Raw genomic sequence first — 22,781 nt, 5'->3', positions numbered from 1 at the left:
GAGACCACAAACCACTTTGAGTCAATGCACCTGGCAAAGCACTGAGCCATGCAATCCCTGAACTGTGGACTATGAATGATGATCAATCTAACAAAGCTTTGCAACATCTTCATATCTCTGCATCGCTAGAGCCTAGTTGATTATTTGCCTCTCTTAGGTCGCTTTCACAACCCCAGTCTGTTTGGTTCCTCCGAATCAGAGTGGAATTGATACATTTGGTTGGTTTTGTATTTTGTCTGGTTTCTTTCACAGTGCAGAAATGTAAGAGGACCAAATAAAACAAAACGATTTGCAGAGGGGCGTGTACGAACGTGGAGGGCTGGAAATCTACTCGCACTATCATTTCTGATTGGTTGTAAAGTTGGCGGTAAAAAATGTAAACACGGAAATAAACAAAGCAACGTGGAGCCGAGCGCAAACTGAGTACGTTTGATTCTACCAGCCGTAATCTGCTCTGGTGTTCACCAAACTAATGTGGAGAGAAACGCTCAGAAGGAGCTCCTGTTGAGGCTGCGGGACGTCAACAATGTGTTGATCCATTATTTCAACAGACGATGTGCTGCGATCAGACAGCTGTAGAATCAGAGAAGGACAGCTTTGATGCTTCTACCACCAAGGTAAATATTAAGTTATTTTGAGAAACATGTTGATAATTCTGTAATGACAAAAGGCGTTTTGGTTCATTTCCTTTAATTGGGTCAGGTTCTGGTCGGATTACGTTGACAGTGAATCGAACCGCACTAGGGTCCGAGAGTTCAATTGGAGAGTCACAAGCAACAAAAACGAACCGTAACAAAGATTTAACCACTGGAGTTTGATTAAAATGGACTAAACGTTTGGTTGTGAAAGGACCCTTACACAAGCAGTATAAACTTTTCTGAAAGACTGCTTGAGTTTCAACTTACAGTGACCTCCTTGCCCAGGCTGATCTCTGCCAAGACCTTCTTTATGCCCTCTCCGCTCCCCACCTGCCAGATGGTAGCTTCCACATGCTGGTTGGTGATTGGCCAGTCCCTAGCTTGAAGCTCATACCAAATAGTGCTTAATGGGGGGAAAGTAAAAGTATTATTATCCCGTCAGATGGTAAATTCTTGTCATAATGAAAGCTCTTTTCATTCAGAAACAGGTGTATCAGAGCAGTGAGCTTAAAGTAAGTTATGAAAGATGAGTGTGCAGAACTTACCCAAAGGCGTACACATCTGCAGCTGTGGAAAAAGGAAGGCGGTCCTCATTGTTACCTGGGCTCATCCTGCGCACAATCTCTGGTGCGAGATAACAAATCCAGCCATGTGGAAGTTTTAGTTTGTTCTCACGCCTGAAAAAAAAAAAAAAAAAAAGGTACACATTTGTCAATAACAAATCAAATGGAGTGGAAAATCTGAGTGGAAAGATGCATTAACTAGAGTGGAAAATGCATTAACTAAATGCAGTCTCCAAAACCTGTATACAAAAGCTATTCATGAAGCCATACACAAAGGGGGTACAAAATTAGCTGTGTGATCAAAATGCACTTTCTGTGCTAGAACGTATTGGAATTTTACAATCAGGAGACTTCAGTAAAAAGAAATCTGGCTGACAGGAGAAATGCCTGCAGGACTGGAGCCACTGCAGATCTCAGCGATTATTGCAAATCACTGGGCCTCCCGAGGTAATAGCAGTGTGGTTTGAAGAGCACTTTGGCTGAGGTTGTGTTTTTACGGCCTCTCGAGTGGTCGTTTCTTACCTCCCCTCCTGAACAACTCCAGAAATCCCAAACAGCCCAAAGTCTGTGATTATGACTTTATTGGTATCATGAAAAACGTTCTTTGACTTCAAGTCTTTGTGAACGATTCCTTTAGCATGTAGATAGCCCATTCCCTGTGTCGGAAGACAAAGTGACAGTTATGGACTGTGAGTGTTTTTTTCATGCACATAACAAACTGGACTCAACTGGCAATACACTGATCATAAATTATATAGAAACAGCAAAATGAAATCTGTTTCAAAATAGATAGAAATATGATAAACTGTAAAATATTTAACCCTTTACTATCCATTCTCTTTGTGGCTGTGCTAATGCAAATGCCAAATATATAAAAACTAGAGCCCGACTAACATGGGATTTTTATATATATATATATATATATATATATATATTTTTATATATATACATATATATATAACTAACTAAATATATATATATATATAGGCTCTAATAAAAACCCTATAATACACTATGCAACCAGAACACAGAGACTCAGACACTTTGCTTCTTAAAATGAAAATATTTCTATTATGAGTTTATGGACATAAAATATGGCTTTAGAACCTCTTCTATGTCCTTAAATAATTAGAAATGACAGATTTGAATATTTATAGAAGAAATATTACCTTTACAATCTCCTGAGCAATTTGTCGTGTCTTATTGATATCCAGAGTGTTTTTAGTGTCTCTAACAACTGAATACAGTGTCCTCCCTTTACAGAAGCTGTGGGGAGAGAGAAAAAAAGATTCAACTGAGGATGAAAACATGTGAGTGAAAGTCATTTCAGAGGTGTGTTAGATATTTCTGCTCTTACCTGGTGATGATGGCCAGGTGGGGCGGAGCCATGCAGGCCCCCATGAAGAGAACCACATTCTCGTGTCTCGTCTGCCTGTAGTTCATCACCTCCTTTTTAAAGAGCTTCAGATGGTCCTGATTGTTCCCATCAATCTCAAGAAGTCGGATAGCCACTTCTCCGTGCCACCGACCCTTGTGCACTTTGCCCCATCGGCCCTGCGTGGACCAAGGTTATTATAGTTAACGAAAAACTAACAAAATAACGAAAACTAGAATTGAAAAAACATTTTCGTTAACTGAAATAAAAATAAAAACTAGAGTTTTTAAAAAAACGATAACTAACTGAAACTGTATTGCGTGGTTACAAAACTAACTAAAACTAAAATTATTGTGGAAATGTCCTTAGTTTTCGTTTTTGTCAACTTTTTTCATTCATAATTCAGTGTTTCTATTTGAACATGCAACACATGGTGAATATGTTTACTGAGACTGGGATGTCTACACTCCAACCAAAATTCAAAACAGTTAATAACCTTACTGGGACTGAGATGGATAAACCAAAGGAAATAAAGGGAAAATGTATTATGACCACTTTGAATCTCGCTCCCAACACAAAGCCCATTACAAAAAAACTAAAACTAACACTAAAACTAATAAAAAATAAACCTAAGCATTTTCAAAAACTAAAAACTAAACTAAAACTAGAAAACTCACTCTTAAAACTAACTAAAACTAACTGAATTTTAAAACAAAAATTCACAACGAAATTAAAACTAAAACTAATGAAAAATCCAAAACAATTATAACCTTGGCGTGGACAGACAACATCTTCAGAAGAAGTGCATTTTTCAAAATAAGATACATTTACATTAACATCTAGGTCAGATTCCTCACCTTTCCTATGAGTTCTCCGAGGTCCAGCTGCTCAAAGGGGATGTCCCACTCCTGCAGGTAGACGCTGGTCTGGCTGGCTTTGCGGGAGATGGGGCCCTTCCACTGGTTTCCCCGAGAGCTGGGGAGATCATCCAGCTCATCGCACTCACCGTCTGAACCCACGTTCATCCTCATGTCCTCGCCATCATCCTCATCTTCCTCATCGTCCTCATTCTCCTCATCATCATCCTCATTATCATCCTCCGCTTCGCCGTCTTCATCTTCAACCTCAATTTCCTCCTCTCCTGCCTGCAAGAGTGTGAACATGGCTTTGTTAATCTACTCTGCATAAAGGGATTAAACACACCCAAAACAAGGGAAAGTTAAGTGTGTACAAAGAGGTAGATTTTTTCTACTTTGTGGTAATTTTCTTCACTTAAAAATGAGGGTAGTGCTTGCACAACATGCACAGCTCTGTGTTGCTGTCTCGGTTGTAAAACAGCAATATTTACATGTCAGCAAGACTCTACTGGTTAAATTAATAACACCACAGCTCAAGTTAAACAGGTCAAACCTGGTTCCAATAACCAAATGTCAGAAGAGCTATTGTTTTTGGCAGTGGTGAAATGTAACTGTAAAAAATGAAATGTAAAAATGTAAGAACATTTACTCAAGTACTGTACTTTAACTTCATATTTATACTTCATTTAATTTAGCTGCCTGCTTTAGCTATTTTTCAGGTCAAAATTTAACATAGAAACATGATGAATTTAAAGTGATTAGACATTTTTTTTTTAAATTAAAACTCATAACAGTATATCAAGTATTAAAAATGAGCTCTGTCTTTACAAAATAGAACGCTGCCAATATAAATGCATCCATACAAATAATCAAAATATTTATTTAGAACATATAAACAATCTGAGTGCGGCCTTTCTGCATAACAAGTACTTTAACTTTTTGATACCTAAAGTACATTATGAACCTGAAACTTTTCACTCTTTAATTAAGTTTTGAATGCAGGACCAGGCCACTCATGCTGAAATTATCTACAAGAAACCTGCAATCTGAGTATCATCATATCTTCAAAAAGAATTACCTGATTTGATAAAAATTATCTACTACTCCAAGTCCAACACAGTTTGTTTTTTTTACAAAATGTGCTTATCCCATGTCTCTCTGCTTTGATACCTGTTTTACACCTTGGTGTCATAACAAACATCTATTCAGATGTTCTTCTGACATGATGATGTGGGTCATCATTTTCAGCTTTGTCTCAGGTAAACAGACTAGCTGAGTCACCAATCGACACATCTTATTTATTTCTGCTACCTTTAATGCATGACCATATATCTCTAAAAACAGAACAGAATGAGATGCAAAAAGGCATGCCAATAATTTTGACAGTAAAACCAAAATGTAAGTGTATTTTCCAGACAACATGTTGCAACATTACCTCTTCATCGTCATCTTCAACCAGCTCACCATGGATGTCATCCGCTGACGGCTCAATCTCACTGGTGCGATACATAGAACTGACATCACAGGGGTAAAGTCCAATTAGAACGGAACAGGTAAATTATGAAATTACCTTGATTTTTTAAAATAAAAATGTCTTACACAGTGTCATGGAGGACATCCGGGTGCAAATGAGCAGGACTGGAGACATCTGTAGAAAAGATAAGATGGTTGAGAAAAAAAATCATTTATCCTCTTTTTTTCCCCGTTTCCCGTCACTTTATTGCTCACTACATACAGAACATGCAATTTCCCATTACCACCAGCAGATGGTGTCAAAAGGCTGTCTAGTATCAACATGCAATCCTAATGACACAGTGAATCTAGATAGAGTAACTGCTACAGCCCTAACTGCAAACATGCATGAGGACAGAGAGGACATCTAAGGTCTGTAGAATGGAACAGTGGGAGATTAACAATGCAGCATGACACTTTGGAGCGTCAACTCACCGGGGAAGATAAACTGTTGTCTATGCTGAAAGTAACAGGCAGCTTTTGCACAAAAAAAGGAGAGGGAAAGACCGACAAGCATGGCAGGGAGAGAGACTCTTGGTTAGAGAAGCTTTGAATTAACAGATCTTGTAAAAGCACATTTGTTCGTCAGTGTTAATGTCATTTATGGAGAGAGAGAAGGGAAGAGAAGGAGAAATCCAGTTCAATGCTAGCATGCTGAATTTACAATGTGTGTGTCTTTCAGAGTACAGTATTTGGCTTTCTATGCTTCCAGCTGTGCTTCTGTAGTCGGGCGTCTGTGAGGCTTACCGGGGAAGTTGAAACGGCTATCCCGATGGCCTTTGGGTGAGGGGTTGGGTGGTGGAGTGGCGCTGGGGGGGTTGCTCTGCTGGAAGGGTGCTGGGGAGGATGGTGTGGACGAAGTGGTGGAGGACGGATTGCTGCTGGAGTCCAGCTGGTTCAGTACTGGAGGATGATCCTGGTCAGGCAGGGATGGATGCAAAAGACACTAGTCAGAGATGATACTGAAGATGCTTCTACAGCTTGTACACTTTGCTTTACTTTCATTTCAGACTGAAGCAGCCAGATTTCCAGGAAAATCTGCCGGATTGTGTTATGGCAGGAATACGTATTGCAGCATTGAATGTTGACAGCATCACTAATCTTGACAATGTTTTGAAAGGGCAGATGGCGAAAAGACTGGAAAGCCGATAGCAAAATGACTTGCAGAACTATTTCTCTATTCTCTCCAAAACAAATACATGAACAATTGGATCAGAGTGGTTATATGTGCTACATGACACAAATGTGTCAGGGACAAACTCTCGTCTGGCATTTTATAGTGCCATTCTATTCTTCATTGATGTACATAGTATAGGTGACACATAGGTGTCAGTATTTTTTTTTTTTTTACCTTTTTTGTAATGGCCTTTGGTAGTGTGCCAAACTGCGGTGCTTCTGCCGGCCGGTCAACAGGGTTATTTATATCAGAGGGAACAGACTCAGTCCTCCGAATTTTGGCGACTAGAAAAAAGAAAAAAAGTCACAATGTATGTGCACAATACATCACATCCATCAACAGCAGATTGAAGATTAAACACAGCTTACTTGGTAGAAAGGAGATTCTGCAGGATGGGGCTTCCTTTGTGCATTTGTTGTGGCACTTTAACCTGCACAGACAGTAGGCAGAGTATCAGTATACGGCACCTAAAACACTCTGTTACTGTTCTACTGACTCAGTCAATAACAGAAACTCACCGACAGTGTTTGCACTTCACCCCAAACATCATGTTCTTCTGGCACACCTGACATGTCTGGGACAGCCAGGACTTGGTAGAAAACCTACATAAATACAAGTAAAGCAGTTGAAGTACTTAAGTATTTCTGTTTGCCATTTCATTAATAACAAATCTAACTTGTTTGCTTTATTGTGACATAAGCTAAGGATAGAGCGTATCATGTGTAAGAGAAAGCTCCACCTGTGTGTGACTGCCAGGCCGATGTCCCTCCTCACTGCTTGTGGAGAGTTGCGATGCCCTGCTACATTATCTAGCCAGGGAGAGAGAGATGGATGTCAAGTTTCTAATGACCCCAGTGGTTAATCACATACAAACTAGAGAATGTATCAATTTAGAATAGGAGCCGATATGGCCAAATCCTTGATCCTGAAAAAGGTAATTTCATAGCTCGATAATGACATATATCATGAAATAGCATGTCAATAAATAGTCAATATGAAATAAACATGTGGTAAAGTCTATTTTTGTATCCTCCATGTCAGCAAAACAGTTCGCCATCAAGTGCAAGGATCAAAACGTAAATCGCCGTTCAAATGACATAAATATTACCAGAACACAGTTTGGCTGGAATTATATTAAAAAAATATATAAAATAGACAATTTTAGATTTTCATGACAAGACACATCACCATATCCCCCAGCCCTTCTTCCAATTTTGTCATTCAAACATTTGGGAAATAGAGAAACTGAAATAGACATGAGGATTATTAATTCAGAACCAAATAATACATTTTTGGTCCATAAATTCCCACCTTTTTTCTATAGGTCATATTTTTGACACATCAAACATGCATATTTACCACACGTGCATGACTCACTCTTAATGGTGCTGTGCTCCTCCATGAGGGTGGGCGTGCCAGGCAGGGTGTAAGATGCTGTGGTGGCAGCTGGGGCGACTCCAGGGGTTCTCGCAGACATGACGGGGTAACGAGAAGGCAAGTCCTCACATCCATTCCCGTTAACTTGCATATTCAGCAGCAACTTATTCTTTTTAACACACCTGCAGAGAGGGAAAGCAAACAAAAAAGTTAAGTCCGGTATACTGGCAAAAACTAGACTGGATGCTACAGCAGGTCCGACAGCAGCCTGTATAGGACGGGTTATGTAAGGGCTGGAGAGAGGCACGTTGGAATACCTTAATAGCATTGGCACGAGATAGACAGGGTGACATCCTTAACACCCAGACTGAGGTCACAAGCACCGAAGCAGTGCCAGTTCTGTGCTTTATACACTCACATGCACGTGAGTAATCAACAGCTTCTATCCACAAGCCATCCACACCCTGAAATCTACATCCCCACCCATCATTCATCCAACACCCACTAAACACCCACAATTGACCTTTTGAACAATAATGCACTTTATTCAATTGCTCTGGTACATTGCTGCTATTATTTATTTTATATTACTATATTTTACATCTTATTATTACTATGATAAATTGTATTGCTGTGTGTTTTTTAAATGTTGTATTGTCTTGTGTTGAGGGATGTGGAAAGTAAGAATTTCATTGCATGTTGTTAACACTTTACGTCTGTGCACATAACAATAAACAAATCTTATCCTATCCAAATAATTTGTCTTATTTTATCTGTACAATAAGAACTATGAATAACTACATTTTCAGATTGCTGTTGTAGGGGTGTAAAATTCTGGGAATATTTCATGGAAATCAACAGGAATTTATGGGAAATAATGGGAATGAAATGGAAATATTGCAGTTTACTGCTATTGTTGTATGTACTATGCAGATAGAAACAAACCTTTAACTATATAATCTAAACAGACATAATCAATGCATTTTTCAAGTAAATCCACTATTTGTCAAATACATACAACCCAGTATTACATGTAGCATGTGGTGTGTTAATTAATGGGTCCCAAATGGTGAATGGTCGCCTATCTATAAAAAATATTAAAATAAAATAAAAAATAAAAACCCTCTACTCTTCTATTTCTTCTCTTCGTTAGCATATAGCACTCCTGCAGCGATTACAGATGGCTCTTAAAGTTATGTACTTACTTTATTCCTGTGGGCTAAAGCTAGTACCTTCAGGTCGAATGCACTTATTGTAAGTTGATTTGGACAAAAGTGTGAGCCAAATGACATGTAATGTAATGGGAAGGGTATGTTGATTTTAGCCGGCAATTGTAGTAGGCTGTTTCCCACATTTTTAAGTGAACATCTAATTTAAAATATAAATGTTTTACAATAAGGAATACATGGAATTTAATTTAATAAAACTCCTCATTTGACAGATAAGCATGTAGCATGTAGGGTCGTATTTTAATTGCTTGGTAATAGATCTGTTCATGTGATGGAAGAGTGCTGCCAAGTGCAAAGTTACAGCTCATTTATATGGGCTTATGCTTAACCAAAACATGCCAAAATAAATAGTATTGTTTTTCATATGCATTTCCTGAAATCTTTAGATCCTTTGCTTCCCTAAATAAAATATAACATACAGTGTGTAGGATCGCCTATGCATTGAATCTATGTCAGCGTATTTACTTCTGCCTTTGCCATTTTTTTTCTCACTAAAGCTTTCCATAAACAGACAGGATATTATGGATAAACATGTGGCTTGTTTGTGTATGTGCGCCCAATCACAATAGAGACAGAAAGAGAGAGAGAAAAAATGAGAGAGGGAGGGAGAGGGAGAGGGAGAGAGAGAGATTGTATGTGTCTCGCCACCTCTGAGCATTAGTCCTAGGAAATACTTCCTGTTTTGACATGAGTCATAATCTCTGGGAATCTGTGCGGGGATTAGCTCCACTCATACAGCCGGAGCAAAGGAGCAACAGGCAGGATGTGAAAGGATGTGAGTGAGGGAGAGAGAGAGAGAGAGAGAGAGAGAGAGTCTGTCCTGCTTCTGTCCTGACACAGTGTAAGACTAATATGAGAAGGAGACACTGGACAGATGCTTTCAGAAAAACTGCACCAGCAATTGTTCTAATCAGTCTGTGATAATAAATGTGAGGCTGGAACAGTAACCCAATTACTGTAATACCACCATGATCATGCTTGTTTAAGCAGGCTACAGCACCCACTACTGCTCTGCTGCCTTCATTTCTCCTCTGCGTGAGGAACTTAACTACAGGTTAATTATCTTATATACGGATATTTACCTCTGTGCCTTAGAGTGGATTACATTGTCATGCATACAGCTCCAGCTAAGATATTTTTTAAAGTAATCTTACCAATTTTGAAGAAAAATGAAAAAAAGCATTCAATAATCCCAATAAAACTGAAAACAAGTCAACAAACAAAAAATCTGATTTGTGCCAGTTTTGTTGATAAATGACTAGGGCTGGTTGATATGAGATAAAATATATCGTCAAAAATGGAAAAAAAATCATCTATTTTTTTTCTATTGTGGCCAAACAGCAATACATCTTAATTTGGGCCTATTGGATAACACTTTATGTTCTGATTTTTGTGTGTAGATCAAATAATCACTAACAAACATAATGTATGTTAATGAGAATCAGTTTCTTGATCCATTAGTGTCTATCTAGGAGTTTGAGAATGTAATCAAAGTATTTTAAGAACATTTGCGTAAGCATCAGTGGATCCTTGGATAAGAAATGTATAGAAATTTCATTTATATACCAGTCAATAGTAAAAGAACAAAGGCATCAAGTACAGCACGTGCCCTCACACGTCCCAATGCCAGAGCACCTAAATCTGAGGATTCCCTTGTAGTTTAAATCCTAACTACTTGAAATTTAATGCAGAGCTGTTGTCGAGTTGTATTCTGTAACCAAATAGCCTTCTGAGAACCTACTTGTTGGTGGGTGGGTCCTCGATGCGGTTGCCCAGCTGGGACTCGTGGCTTTTGCTGCGTGTCAGGGTGATGTTGGGAAGCAGATGCAGCACTTTGCGGGACGGAGGCGGAGGGGTGCAGGGGGGCTTCAGTCGGTGACGCCTCTTCGAGGGCGGAGTTATGGGCGGGGTGGAAGTGTGTCCGTGGAGCCGAGCTGTGCGATGTAATGACATGGGGAAAGGATCTGTAAGAGGGCTGTCACCGTGGCAGTATGACGCCAGCGCCTCAGGAGTGGGCGCCGCTGACACCGAGCCTGAGCGGGGATGAGGGAAGGTAGCGCAAGGGGTTGATGGCGTGGAATGGATGGCGGATGGGCGGGCAAGAGGTGAGGGACTGTGGCCGCGGTGTGGAGTCCCCAGGCCGGTTAGCTGGTCTGCAGTCAGTAGGGAACCACTGTCCCTCCTTGTGGGCTCAGACAACCAGGGACTGCCGTCTTCTCTCAGTTCACCCCCTGGACAGCAGAAAACAGCATGAGTAGAAAGAAGAAGAATACAGTGATGCTTCTTGAGGATGGGGGCTTCCATGGAGTACACACATACCTGATTCAGTGGCACTCTTTAGACAAGAGAGGGCAGCACTGAGCCTGGCACATTCTTCTGAACTGGAACCAAGTCTTCGCATCGTATCCCTCACCTGAGCACCTGACATCTGCAGTAAGGCATCCAGGGACAACTTTGCTTCTACTGCCTGCAGAGGGACAATACCAAGAGAGAGGGGGGTCACTCAAAACTGTACAAGAATCAGCAAAACACACAAGCAAAATGCATGATGTATCAGTAGAAAACAGAAAGCAATCTGCAGGTATAAAATATGGGAAATCAGTGTATAAAAAGTAACGAGGAATTATTTGCCAAGTCTTCAGAAACAACATGTATATTAACATTCTCGTCTATCTATAACATCACAATAAATCAGGTGTTTTTTTCAAAGACACTTTGGATGCTCCAAGTTTTTTATACAACATCAATAAAAAACTTCAGTTCGAAGTCTCCTAACACAACATCAGTCTCAACACCATGTCTGATAGCAGGCTGAGAGTCAGCATTAAAAGGGCAGGCTGTTGCAGTATTAAAATAGGTCAAACAACCTCTGACTTGCCCCGTTCCTGGAAAAAAAAGGAGGTAATCCTGTATGTTTGGTGCATTTATCATTTTGCTTCTTTCACATATCTGAGTGTGCAAAAACGTAGGACAGGAAAATACCATCATTTTGTACTTGCATAGGACTCAGACAAGCTTGTGTCAAGGCAGAGTCTTTTAGATATCCAATCTTTACTACTATTTAATTATTGTCCATGCAAGACTCTCTATCCTGTTGTTTTAGAGTCAGTTACGTTCATTCAGACTGGATTTCTGAACACATCTATGCAAAGAGTGAAGTAAAGCATAGTCTTAGATAGAGTGATAACTGTGCAAAGGTGAAGGAAACCTTGATACCAGCTAACAGGAAGACAGCAGACGTCACACAACACAACATTGTGCAAGCAGACAATAACATTAGTAAGGCAAGATCAGAGTGGGTGGCAGACTGAGCAGGCTACAAATTAAGAAACTAACTCTCAGATAAGACACAGATACATGGCGGCTGGGACTGAATTCACCGCAAGCTGGTTTGAATTGCAATCACATTTTACCCCTAAAGTTGAAGATACAGATGCACGTTATGCAACAACCTGCAACCTATTACTGGTAATTGATAATTGATTGAATTGATAATGATAATTTGTCATATTAGACATTATCGTGTGAATCAGCTGGTTGATCACACAGTGAAGAGATAGCAAAATGTAAGACTACTAAGAGAGAGCAACAGTATGCTTGATGAGGTTTTATAGTGCTCAAACAAAGCTTTGTTAGCTACAGATACATTAGCAACAAAAATCTATTTAGAACAACTTCAAAAAAGCACTGTACAATGTGAATATGCATCTGTTATTAGACATTATAATTAATAAAAGTAACTTAAGGGAACTGAGGGTATGGCTGTACAGATACAGACCTACAAGCCTGAGGCATTTAGTGTTTTTAATGTTCAGTTGCTGAGATGGAAGGCTACATGACGGCACAAGCTGTTTGTGCATCACAGAAGGAAATAGGAGATAGTTTAGGATGTTTTTCAGACATGGGAAGTACGCAGTCGCTTATCAGTCAGGTTAAACCCTTGCTCTGAGAGGGCAAACACTGATCAGAAAACTAGGGCAACCTCCCACACTCATGTGTACACTGTAAGCAAAAGGAAGCACACACACATGCAGACGAACACACAAGGGTGAGTGATGTGATATTCATAAGTGGCTGTGGGCCCTCTGCTCCCCTCCTACCTACTCACTCATAATAACGTTACAATTTTAGCACCACGAACAGCATAGCTTGCATGCATGCTTGCAGCTCTGCAGCCTCCTTTGCACAGTGATGATGGTCAGCATTGGGATGCATGTGTACACTGCAATTAACATCACATGGTTATTGAGTCTACACATTTAGTCAAGCAGGTTTTAGTCATTATGGTGTATCAGAATAGGATACTCACATGCACATTATGTAGTTACTGTAGACAGAACTGAACATGAATGCACATTTGGAAGTGATTTTGGAATGCACTTAGGATATAATAATAATGAATATTTATTTAAACCTTAATTTTTTTGGTTGGATTTTACAATATGGGGAGGTCTAACAATGACAATGCTTTAAATTCAATTAAATTCAATTAAAGTCGTTATTTTGTGAACGCTTTTTTATTATTTCTGAGATAAAAGTCTCTATTGCAAGTATTTTTTTATTGTTTTGAGTAGGTTTCTCATTTTCAGAGATACAAAGTCATTATTTTGAGATACTAAGTAATTATTTTTGATAAAGTTTCTAATTATTTTTGAGATATTGCATCATTATTTTGAGTAATATTCTCATAATTACTTACAGGATCATTTTTTCTTTCACACAAGGACAAGTTTTCATTTTATTTTCTTTCTGTTACTGCTAGAAAAGAGCTTCCATGAGATACGTTAAGGCTGCTTAGCAAAGCCACAGCCAACATTAATTAGTTCCCAGAAAGACACACATGATCATTTAAGAAGCTTGCCAACATGGCATCCGCATGCTTGGATAACATTATGCAATACCTCACTGTCAGTTACAGCATGGGAACAGAGAGGCTGGATTCCAGGTAAAAAAAAAGGTTTCATATAATCATTGTGATGTTTTTTGACTAGCCGTTACATAATCAAGCCTGCATAGTATAGAGTGAGGAGACACACAGTAGAAATCTCAAACTAATAATGTTTGATCTAAATGGGTCATCTACTCGCGATGACGGCTTTACATCTTTTGGGAAATCCCAGTTAGTATACAACACATACAAATGAGCACTTTTACTATGCAATAAAAAAACTCAAATCCTTTGAAGAGGAGGTTGTGAGATTTTAAGCTGAAAAGCAAACAGAGCACTGAGCATGACAGATATGACTAAGCCGTGAACAGAAGACAAATAATCAGATATGGAACAACGCAGTAAAACAAAAACAAAAAGCGTGCACAAGCTTGGGACATATTAAAGAATAACAAAGCGGAGACTTTTTAAAATAAGCAAGTTACAAATAGGTTACAAAACAAAGGCAAAAAGACAAGAACAATACAAACATACCGAGATGAGAGGGATTAAAAAAAGTTTACAGGAAGGGGAGCCAGTGGAAGGGGAGGAAATCACCCAAAATCAAACAAATCACATGGTGGAATGAGAATCACACTGAACAGGCAAATAAGGTAATGCAAAATTTGATGCATTTTTGTCGTCAGGTTTGCTTGGCTAGTGTGCAGCCAGTCGTGCAGCTTTAGCAGCTAATCGTGCAGCTCTAGCAGCTAGTTGTGCAACTAGTCATGCAGCTCTAGCAGCTAGTCGTGCAGCTCTAGCAGCTAGTCGTGCAGCTAGTACTGCAGCTCTAGCAGCTAGTCGTGCAGCTTTAGCAGCTAGTCATGCAGCTAGTCGTGCAGCTCTAGCAGCTAGTCATGCAGCTAGTACTGCAGCTCTAGCAGCTAGTCGTGTAGCTAAGCATGCAGCTCTAGCAGCTAGTGGTGCAGCTAAGCATGCAGCTAGGCATGCAGCTCTAGCAGCTAGTGGTGCAGCTGGTCGTGCAGCTCTAGCAGGCACAGCTAGTTTTTAGATGCTGGTGTCAGGAGAGGTGCTGATCCAGGAGACAAAGTCGCAGTAAATAGCACCTTAACTGCTCATGACAAAACTTCAATACCCTAAGTACAAGCACATCATAATAACAGCAATACAATGATAACTGTAATAGTGGATGCAATAAGAGTTATAAGATACAAGAGAACAGAACACAATATTGGCATTATAATTTGGTAAGTACCTTATTTTCCTCTATATTCTTCTTTTTATCTTATTATTGTAATTTTAAAAAAGACAGTGAATTTTAATTGTCTGCTGTCAGTAACATTGTTGCTGCAGAGCTGCAGCATTTATTCAGATGAAACCTACAATGTGCATGTTCTGCTACCAGACATCTTTACTGCCAATTTCCTCTCTGACCTGATCGCCCACACCTGTCTGCTCTGAGGGCATCCACCAACTCTCTCTGTCTGTAGTTCACTCACTCAACCATGCCCTCGCTATACACAGATTTTTTTGTTTATAGTTATGATCAAATGTATCAATGAAGGGTTTTTTTTCTGTAGGAATGATCTATGTTATTTCTGTTCGCCAAAATGATGTCAGGTCAGATTATTCACTGGCAGTGACAAAAGATGAGGTTACATTTATCATTTGCTGTTCTACCTAAAATTACCATACAGTCTTTATCTCCTCTACAGAAAACATAATCATCCTAATTTAGAAATTCTGAGGGCCTTTATACTAAAACAATTTAAAAAAAAGATGAGTTTTAATAGACTGAGCAAATAAATTTGTTAATATGCAGCTAGTGTCTGATGAAAAATGAAAAAACAAGAACTTTACATTATATATTTTCAATGCTCATATATATTTTAAGACCTTTCTTCAAAATATATGTGATATTATGCAGAAATTTCTGATACATTTGAATAAAAAGGTAGCTACTCTCCAATCTCACCAACATGAACCAGATATATAAATGGCATTAGGCTGGGAACTAGGAGGAGTTTGCATAAAGAAGGACAAGTTTATCTTGTCTTGGTGTTAGTGAGTAGTCACTGTCCTGGCCATATTAGTCTAATAAAACATGCTTGATATACTGCCTTGTAATAAATATGGAAAAAATCAGTTCAGATTTGGTGCCACCGTTTGCAGCTTGATCATAAAATATGGCGCTTAAGAAAGATTTTGATGGTCACTGGTCAAGTATTCCTCATGCACTTGTGAGCAGGGACTGAGTACACACACTCAATCCATATATATGTGACACAGACACAGCCACCCAACCAGAGAGCCAGAGAGACTGGTATTCACACAAAACAACGAGGCCTACCTCGATAAGCTCCGGTCGCAGGTTGATGGTGCGTAGCCAGTCCCGTAAGTGCGGGTAGCTGTCCAGGGCCTCGGGCCTCTCTGTCTCTGGCACTTTCTGCTTGCACTGCAGCTGTTTACAGATGTATTTCATCAGCTTCACCTGCAGGGAGCAATAGAGAACACAGTGCAGATGGGAGGGGCAGGTTAGAGGGGAGATTCACAGGAGCTACAGCTAAGGAGCAGGCCTTCACTGTCACACCTCTGTTTTAACAGTGGATTTCTGTGCCAGGTGACACAGAAATGCTGCAGTATGTGTGTTTTATTGTGACTGGAGTACCACATATAATAAGCAATTCTTTGGAGCAGTAACAGTAGGTGTTGCAAAAGTGACATTATAAAGAGCCAACTGATACAAACTACCACATTTTATGATAAAAGGTTAACCTGATGCATACCGTTTTTCTATTCTTAGCTCAATGTACCTGCAGTAACAATTCTACTGTTGGTTTAACCCAATTTCCCAGTGCCCCCAGCGTACAAGACAGTTAATTAGATATAAACAGCTATTATCATACAGAGGAACAATGAGCTGGTCATCTAATGAGAGCATCTGCGGTGCTGGCACAGCAAACAAGTGTATTTGGAACAGGGAAGCAGCTCGGTGACATAATGACGGAAGAAAGTGCCATATGACCAGTCAATTTTCCAGTGAGTTTCAGAGGCACTGTCCTCTCTTTTCATCACCAGCTCTTAGAAAAACATGGTGCTGAATCGCACCTTCTGTCACAAATTACATAAAAATATTCATGTGTGAGCCGGTTGAGGACAAAGCTACGAGGAATCATTGCCTTCCTTCCACTCGTGTCTTCTTGTCCTCTCCAGAGACTGTCCCCGATGTCTCCACATTCTGGTGGCTGCTGATGAAGCAGGGGAGCAAATGAAGAAGAAAGAACAAGAACAAACGCTCATCTGGCGCTCAAGGTAGAAGCATACCGACGCACGTTAACCCCCTCTACGATCTACCTCTTGAGGCTTGCATCTGTTAATCAGCACTTTAATGAAAAAAAAGTACTGTAATGTCTCATTAAGTGGAGCGCATGACTTAATATTAGCAGTTATCGCAAGCCAGACCTGTCACAGTCTCAAAAGACTCATATTCAAAGAAATATAAAGCTGTGAGACTTTACCCCAACGCTTTCAAAGCCAATGTCAAGTGCAGTGGTCCTGTGAGTAAGTATCACAATGAACACCATGGTATTGGCTTGCATCGGCCCGCGTTGTGCAGCTCAGCACGGCCGTATAGTGTGTCTCCTTATCTCGCAGTCTATCTGTAAGAGTCCATTACAGCAGGCAGCACCTTCAGATGAGCTGTGCAACACCAGCTAGCTCTCGACCCGCCACGCACCTCTCGAGTGCCTGAGCAACAATGAGGAGTGCGCGTCTTTCTCTGCTCATTCAAATTCCTCCACAACACATCCACTCGCCGCGCAGACAGAAACTCACACAGCCACGCTGCTCTCAGAGAGTGTGGCCTTGGGATGTAAAAAGGCTGCTTCATGGCAGCTAACAAAAGCATCTCGACTGAGGGCCACAGAGATGAAAGAGGATGGAAAGGAAGTAAATGCTCTCCGTGTCGACTCTCACTGCAGCTTTTCAGCTCTATAATTACTCAACTATTATCAGTTGCACTCAGAGCATTATAAAATAATAAAACAGCGTGAATTATTGAATGTAACTGATAAAAAAAAGTGGTGTTCTTAGAAATTACAAGCATCGACCATGGTATGAAAGCTGATTGGTCCAGAATTTACATGTCAATGCATACACATATTTTTCTCAAAAAGGTGTAAAAGTCTAACATATAAAGTGGTGTTGGCTGTGACTTGCTCTGCTTTTTCCAAAATATCTGTGAGGCTGGATGTTCCTTTATTTCTATGCATTTCACAGCTGAGCAGCTTGTTCCCCCCTTTGATAATGACCTGATTCTTGCATTGTATATATTTGCTTATTTAAAATCAAGAACCGGTTCCAGTTGAGAACTGGTTATAAATTGTCCAATCTACCTCAATCATATATGCCTTAAAACATATCAATTAATTTTATTACTACGGCATGTTTTTTGACACTTGTGCATTGCAAGACAATGAGCAATCTCATGCATGTATGCTGCTAGAAACTTGCACGATGGGAGTCATGATAGAGAGGAAGAAGGGCCCAAAGTCTGAAAGATAACAACAGCTCTGCTTGTAGTGTCTGTAAAATGATCAAATAAGGGAAACATCAGAAATATGTCAAGCAACGTGGGCTTAAATTCCTACATGTTCTTGTTTGGCTAAGAAAATCTACATAAAAACAAACACTGTACAAATATCCTCTCATTTCATCTTCATTGTGTTCAGGCAATAAAACAGTTGCACTGACACTAAAAACCTACTTTTTCACCACAGAACATTTATCAGGAATCAACCAAGGCAGCATAAAGAATCCAAATCCAAATCAATAATGCCACTGTCTTATTAAATCTTATCAATTCCCATCCATATTTGCAACTCATTATCTTATTTTATTTCTGGCAACAGAGCCTGATATATCATATATTATAAAAAAAACTATGTAAACAGCTATTTCAGAGATTTTTTGGCAATTTCTACTGCCTGTCAAACATTTGCTGCATTACTAAAAATGCACAAAAAGTCTGCATTATGATGCGTCCCCTATTAGGGTGGCGTGGGCAGGGCAGTCTGTGTGCTAATCAGCTACACAGTTAGCGCTGTAGCACTACAGTGTGTATGTGCTGCAGCAGTACAAGTTCACTTAATGACCTCCATTTGTTTACAACAAGCACCGGATACTCTGTGTACAGTTAGCGATGCCGGTTAATTTACGATCAGCGGCGGACACTTTGTGTACAGTTAGCATGCTGGTTGTTTACAGTCAGCGGCAGCTGCTGTGCAGTTAGTGGCTGTGCTTGTTGTGCCGCTGCTGAGCTGAAACGTGAAATCCGAAATGTTCCCACTCCACACTGGCTTTGGCACCAATTCCATTTATTTCACCAAACTTTCTGGAGTTGCGCAGCCATCGGGAAACTTAACTTTGAGTAACACAATCACTATGCTTCATCTAACTAGCGTCCGCACTGTGTGTGTGTGTGTGTGTGTGTGAGCCCCGCCTCCCGCAGAGAGAAGGCTGAGAGACAGGAGGGGGACAGAAGCAACGTAACTGGTGAAAATGTTGATGGCTTATGTAAACAAACATGCATGTAAACAACAATTATGGAGTCCACAAAAACAATCGTGTCAATTGTATATATCGAATGATTAGTCGATATATTAATTATTGTGACAGGCCTAGTTAAGCACACTGTTTGTCTACTTTTCTGTGTTAGGCTACTTGGGATTTTGATGCCAATCAGATCACATTTTATGACACATTAATGCAGAAAACTAGGTCATTTCAAAGAGTTCACATGCTTTTTGCCACTGTATATACACATGCAAACATATTGGTAGACAAGCATATATACCAAGTAGACTGAAAAACATGAAGCTGTGATATATTTTTTCTAAATTACAGATCCTCACAAATTAGTGTAAATTTAGTGTTTCTGGAGATGTGGACTAGCCCAGATAGCAGTGAGAGGCCTTGTGGCTAATGAGCTAGCCTCCTGCTTCACCCCCCTATACACTAGTGCAGTCCTGTGACGTCATGTTACCTAGCAACCCCTCTTCTGAGTCGTCAGCAACATTTCAGTGGGATTTTCCCCATACATGTGAAACAGAGAGCTCAGACACAATACATCTCGACGTACAAATGTTATCTTGTGTCTCCACAGGACAATTAGTGCAGCAGCAACAACACATGAACAACATCTTTATCTCCAGTCACACACACAGAGCATTCACTTTACCTATCAGCATCCTAAATAAATAAGGATAGAGTTACACAAGTCCCCTCATCAATACAGATATGTGTGTGTGTGTGTGTGTAGGACATATCAAGAAACTAAGAGATAATGACACCTAGAATATTATTTTTGGTGCAGAGTGGAGAAAGCAGCATTTGACGTGTGGCCTGGAGGTGGGAGAAGGAGGAGGAGGTAGGGGGACGGGGGAGGGGGAGGAGAAACGCCGTCAGAGCCCACCTGTCAGTAGGGCTAAACAACACCATGGCAACGGCCTAATGCTGTGAGGAGATGAGTGACAGCCAGTGTGTCGGCCACCAGAGAGGGGAGAGAGGAGTCCCAGCAGCGGCCTGCCTGACACAGCAGACTCGGAGAGCAGATCCCACTGCTCCAATTGTTTTCTCAAGGCTCTTGCTGACACAGCCACTTTTGGTGCACCTGCCAAGGATAGCATGGCCTGTCTGAGAACTGAGCAACAATCCCAGAAAATGATATTTGCACAGGAAGGTCAGTTCTTTTTTCTCAGACTGGAAATGCTCACGTTTCTCGGCTCGGTGAAGCATTTCTACTTCTTGTGTCATATTTATTGATCATTCATCAACATTCATCACCCGAGGAAATCAGGTGGGCTGAGTCAGTGATCTCTTTTAAGTCTATTCTTAAAACATACTTTAATCGGAGAGCCTAGCGGAGACTAGCTTTCATTAACTGTCTTTTAATTGCACAGAATATTGTCATTTTCTTCTTCGACAGCCTTGGTATTACTACACTAACATTACTTTTTTAAACTTGTCTTTGTAAAGCACTTTGTAATGTGTGTGTTTTGAAAAATGCTCTATAAATAAAGATTATTATAATTATGATTATTAGTATTAATAATAAAAGGCACACATTTGCTAAATCTATGAGACCAATGCATTCAGGGAAAACCACATCTGTATAACACAAAGTATTATCACTATAAGCGCGAAGCAATGTGAGCGCAGGGACACGTTAGTTATTTATTTTAGGTTCCAGTCTGTAGGCTCCTCTGTCTTTACATGTGGCAGCTGGATGATAATGCAAATTTAAGGCGCATTTTAATATTGGATTCAAGGTCACTTTTTTACAGGATCATGCAAGCAGACTGTGGCGAGCAGACCGGTGTTTTATTACTGTTAAATTTACATATTTAAAGAGAAAAAAAAAGATAAATATGTCAAAAGACCAAAACCTAATGGTTCCAGGCAGACCTAGTTATGCACAGGCCAGATCACATAGTGGACTTCAGCTGGGGGGGGCTGAAAATACATGCTTGACAGACCCAGACAATGGCCGGCTGCCCCTCCTCCATCATTGTTACCACCAGTCAGTGCAAGTTGACCCCTGCGCGGGCTGGAGGGGGGCGAGGTGATAGAGTGGCCTCCAACTCTCTGTGATAAGGTTGTGCAAGGTTATTCTATGTTCCTGCCTACAATCTACACAAGTACAGACAGACTGACGGCCTTGTTTAGGCTCAGTCGGGCCATCTTATATTAGCGGCAGACCGATTACTTGGTCGGACGATTAGTCAGAGAGATACCTAAGGCCTTCTATTTATTTATTACAGTATTTCACTGAGCCCGCACCAGGAAAGTCCACTACACCAACAATGTTCAATATTCATTTTATTTATCTCCCAGAACCACAGAGGTGTAGCCATCAGCTTATAAATGCTGTTGTTTAAGTCTCATTTGTCATTATTATTATTATTATTATTATTATTATATCGCTGTATTTTATCTTATGCAAAAAAACAAAAAAAACAACTACATGATACTGCATTATAAATCAACCATTGGCCACCCTGCTCTCTCAATATCGACATCGGGCAATTGAAAAACCCATTTTATACTATCGGTCTCAAAACATATATAAAAGTATGACTCTTTAATGGGATGGCTGATAATAGTTAATAGATGAATTCAGGATATAAACTTGTTTGTCAAAAGGACCTTATTCAAGCACATTGTTAATATATATAGCTAAAATGTGCAACAAATTTAACCATTTATAACCACACGCCATGCTAAGTTTCATGTGATTTATAACAAGTAAATTGCCCCTCTTCCACAAAAGAAGTACAGCAGACCTCAAAATTATAGGATGTAATGCAACTCACCCTAAGTCAGTTTAAGAATAGAGTAAGTAAGTAAGTCCATTCTTATTGACTACATCACAAAAAAGGAAACAGAGACAGGGTCGGCATTGCTACAATCTCTAGAGTTGTGTTTCCTCTATACCCTCATGTGAGCGACATTCTCCATTGTCTTCTCCTAGGCCTCCAACACACACACACACACACACACACACACACACACACACACACACACACACACACACACACACACACACACACACACACACACACACACACACACACACACACACACACACACACACACACACACACACACACACACACACACACACACACACACACACACACACACAGTTGTCATGTCATAAGAAGCAGCCCAGCGGATTGGCTTTGATTCTCCCCTCCCCTTTCCTCTCTGCTCTCCCCTCTTGCACAGGCTCTTTGCGCGTCATTTGATTTTCTTATTTAACAACCAACCCTGAAAATGCGTAGGAAGAAAGATGTCTAAATATAGATGCAGCCACAACAGCTCGCACAACGAGCACACAGCAAACTCTCTTCAACACCATGAGGAGACAAAACAGAGTGACGCTTTGCTGTTTGCTGATCATTACCACGAGCAGTGATTAAAAAAGATAAGACAGTGAATTGCTTTTATGTAAAGATTTACAGCAATGAAGAAATATCTAGAACATTGGATATGGTTATAAAAAAAAAAACACAGCATATAGCAAAACACTGTTTCTTAGTGTGATGATCATGGAGACTGATTTGGAATCAAACATTGGAATTAAAACAACCTGCTAAAGGCGGT

General features: G+C 40.1%; 1 protein-coding gene across 2 annotated transcripts in view; it reads right to left on the bottom strand.

Moving 5' to 3' along the window:
- The window catches only part of ksr1a (kinase suppressor of ras 1a), a 31,448-nt gene that overhangs the window by 3,100 nt on the left and 5,567 nt on the right, over positions 1-22,781 (bottom strand). Inside the window, exons 2-19 of one of the 2 annotated variants that reach the window (XM_059351842.1) lie at positions 15,967-16,107; positions 11,048-11,195; positions 10,470-10,959; positions 7,500-7,681; positions 6,862-6,931; positions 6,641-6,724; positions 6,491-6,552; positions 6,297-6,406; positions 5,693-5,861; positions 5,381-5,422; positions 5,033-5,081; positions 4,869-4,947; positions 3,434-3,721; positions 2,559-2,755; positions 2,371-2,467; positions 1,724-1,857; positions 1,184-1,315; positions 906-1,041 (exon numbers count right to left, since the gene is read on the bottom strand). In XM_059351842.1, the coding sequence (XP_059207825.1) occupies positions 906-1,041; positions 1,184-1,315; positions 1,724-1,857; positions 2,371-2,467; positions 2,559-2,755; positions 3,434-3,721; positions 4,869-4,947; positions 5,033-5,081; positions 5,381-5,422; positions 5,693-5,861; positions 6,297-6,406; positions 6,491-6,552; positions 6,641-6,724; positions 6,862-6,931; positions 7,500-7,681; positions 10,470-10,959; positions 11,048-11,195; positions 15,967-16,107 (2,610 nt within the window). The remainder of the gene's footprint in view (positions 1-905; positions 1,042-1,183; positions 1,316-1,723; positions 1,858-2,370; positions 2,468-2,558; positions 2,756-3,433; positions 3,722-4,868; positions 4,948-5,032; positions 5,082-5,380; positions 5,423-5,692; positions 5,862-6,296; positions 6,407-6,490; positions 6,553-6,640; positions 6,725-6,861; positions 6,932-7,499; positions 7,682-10,469; positions 10,960-11,047; positions 11,196-15,966; positions 16,108-22,781) is intronic. The other variant, XM_059351843.1, reaches the window with a different exon arrangement.

This window comes from Centropristis striata, chromosome 15 (assembly GCF_030273125.1).
Source record: "Centropristis striata isolate RG_2023a ecotype Rhode Island chromosome 15, C.striata_1.0, whole genome shotgun sequence".
NCBI lineage: Eukaryota > Metazoa > Chordata > Actinopteri > Perciformes > Serranidae > Centropristis > Centropristis striata.
This window is presented reverse-complemented; position numbering and strand designations above follow the sequence as displayed.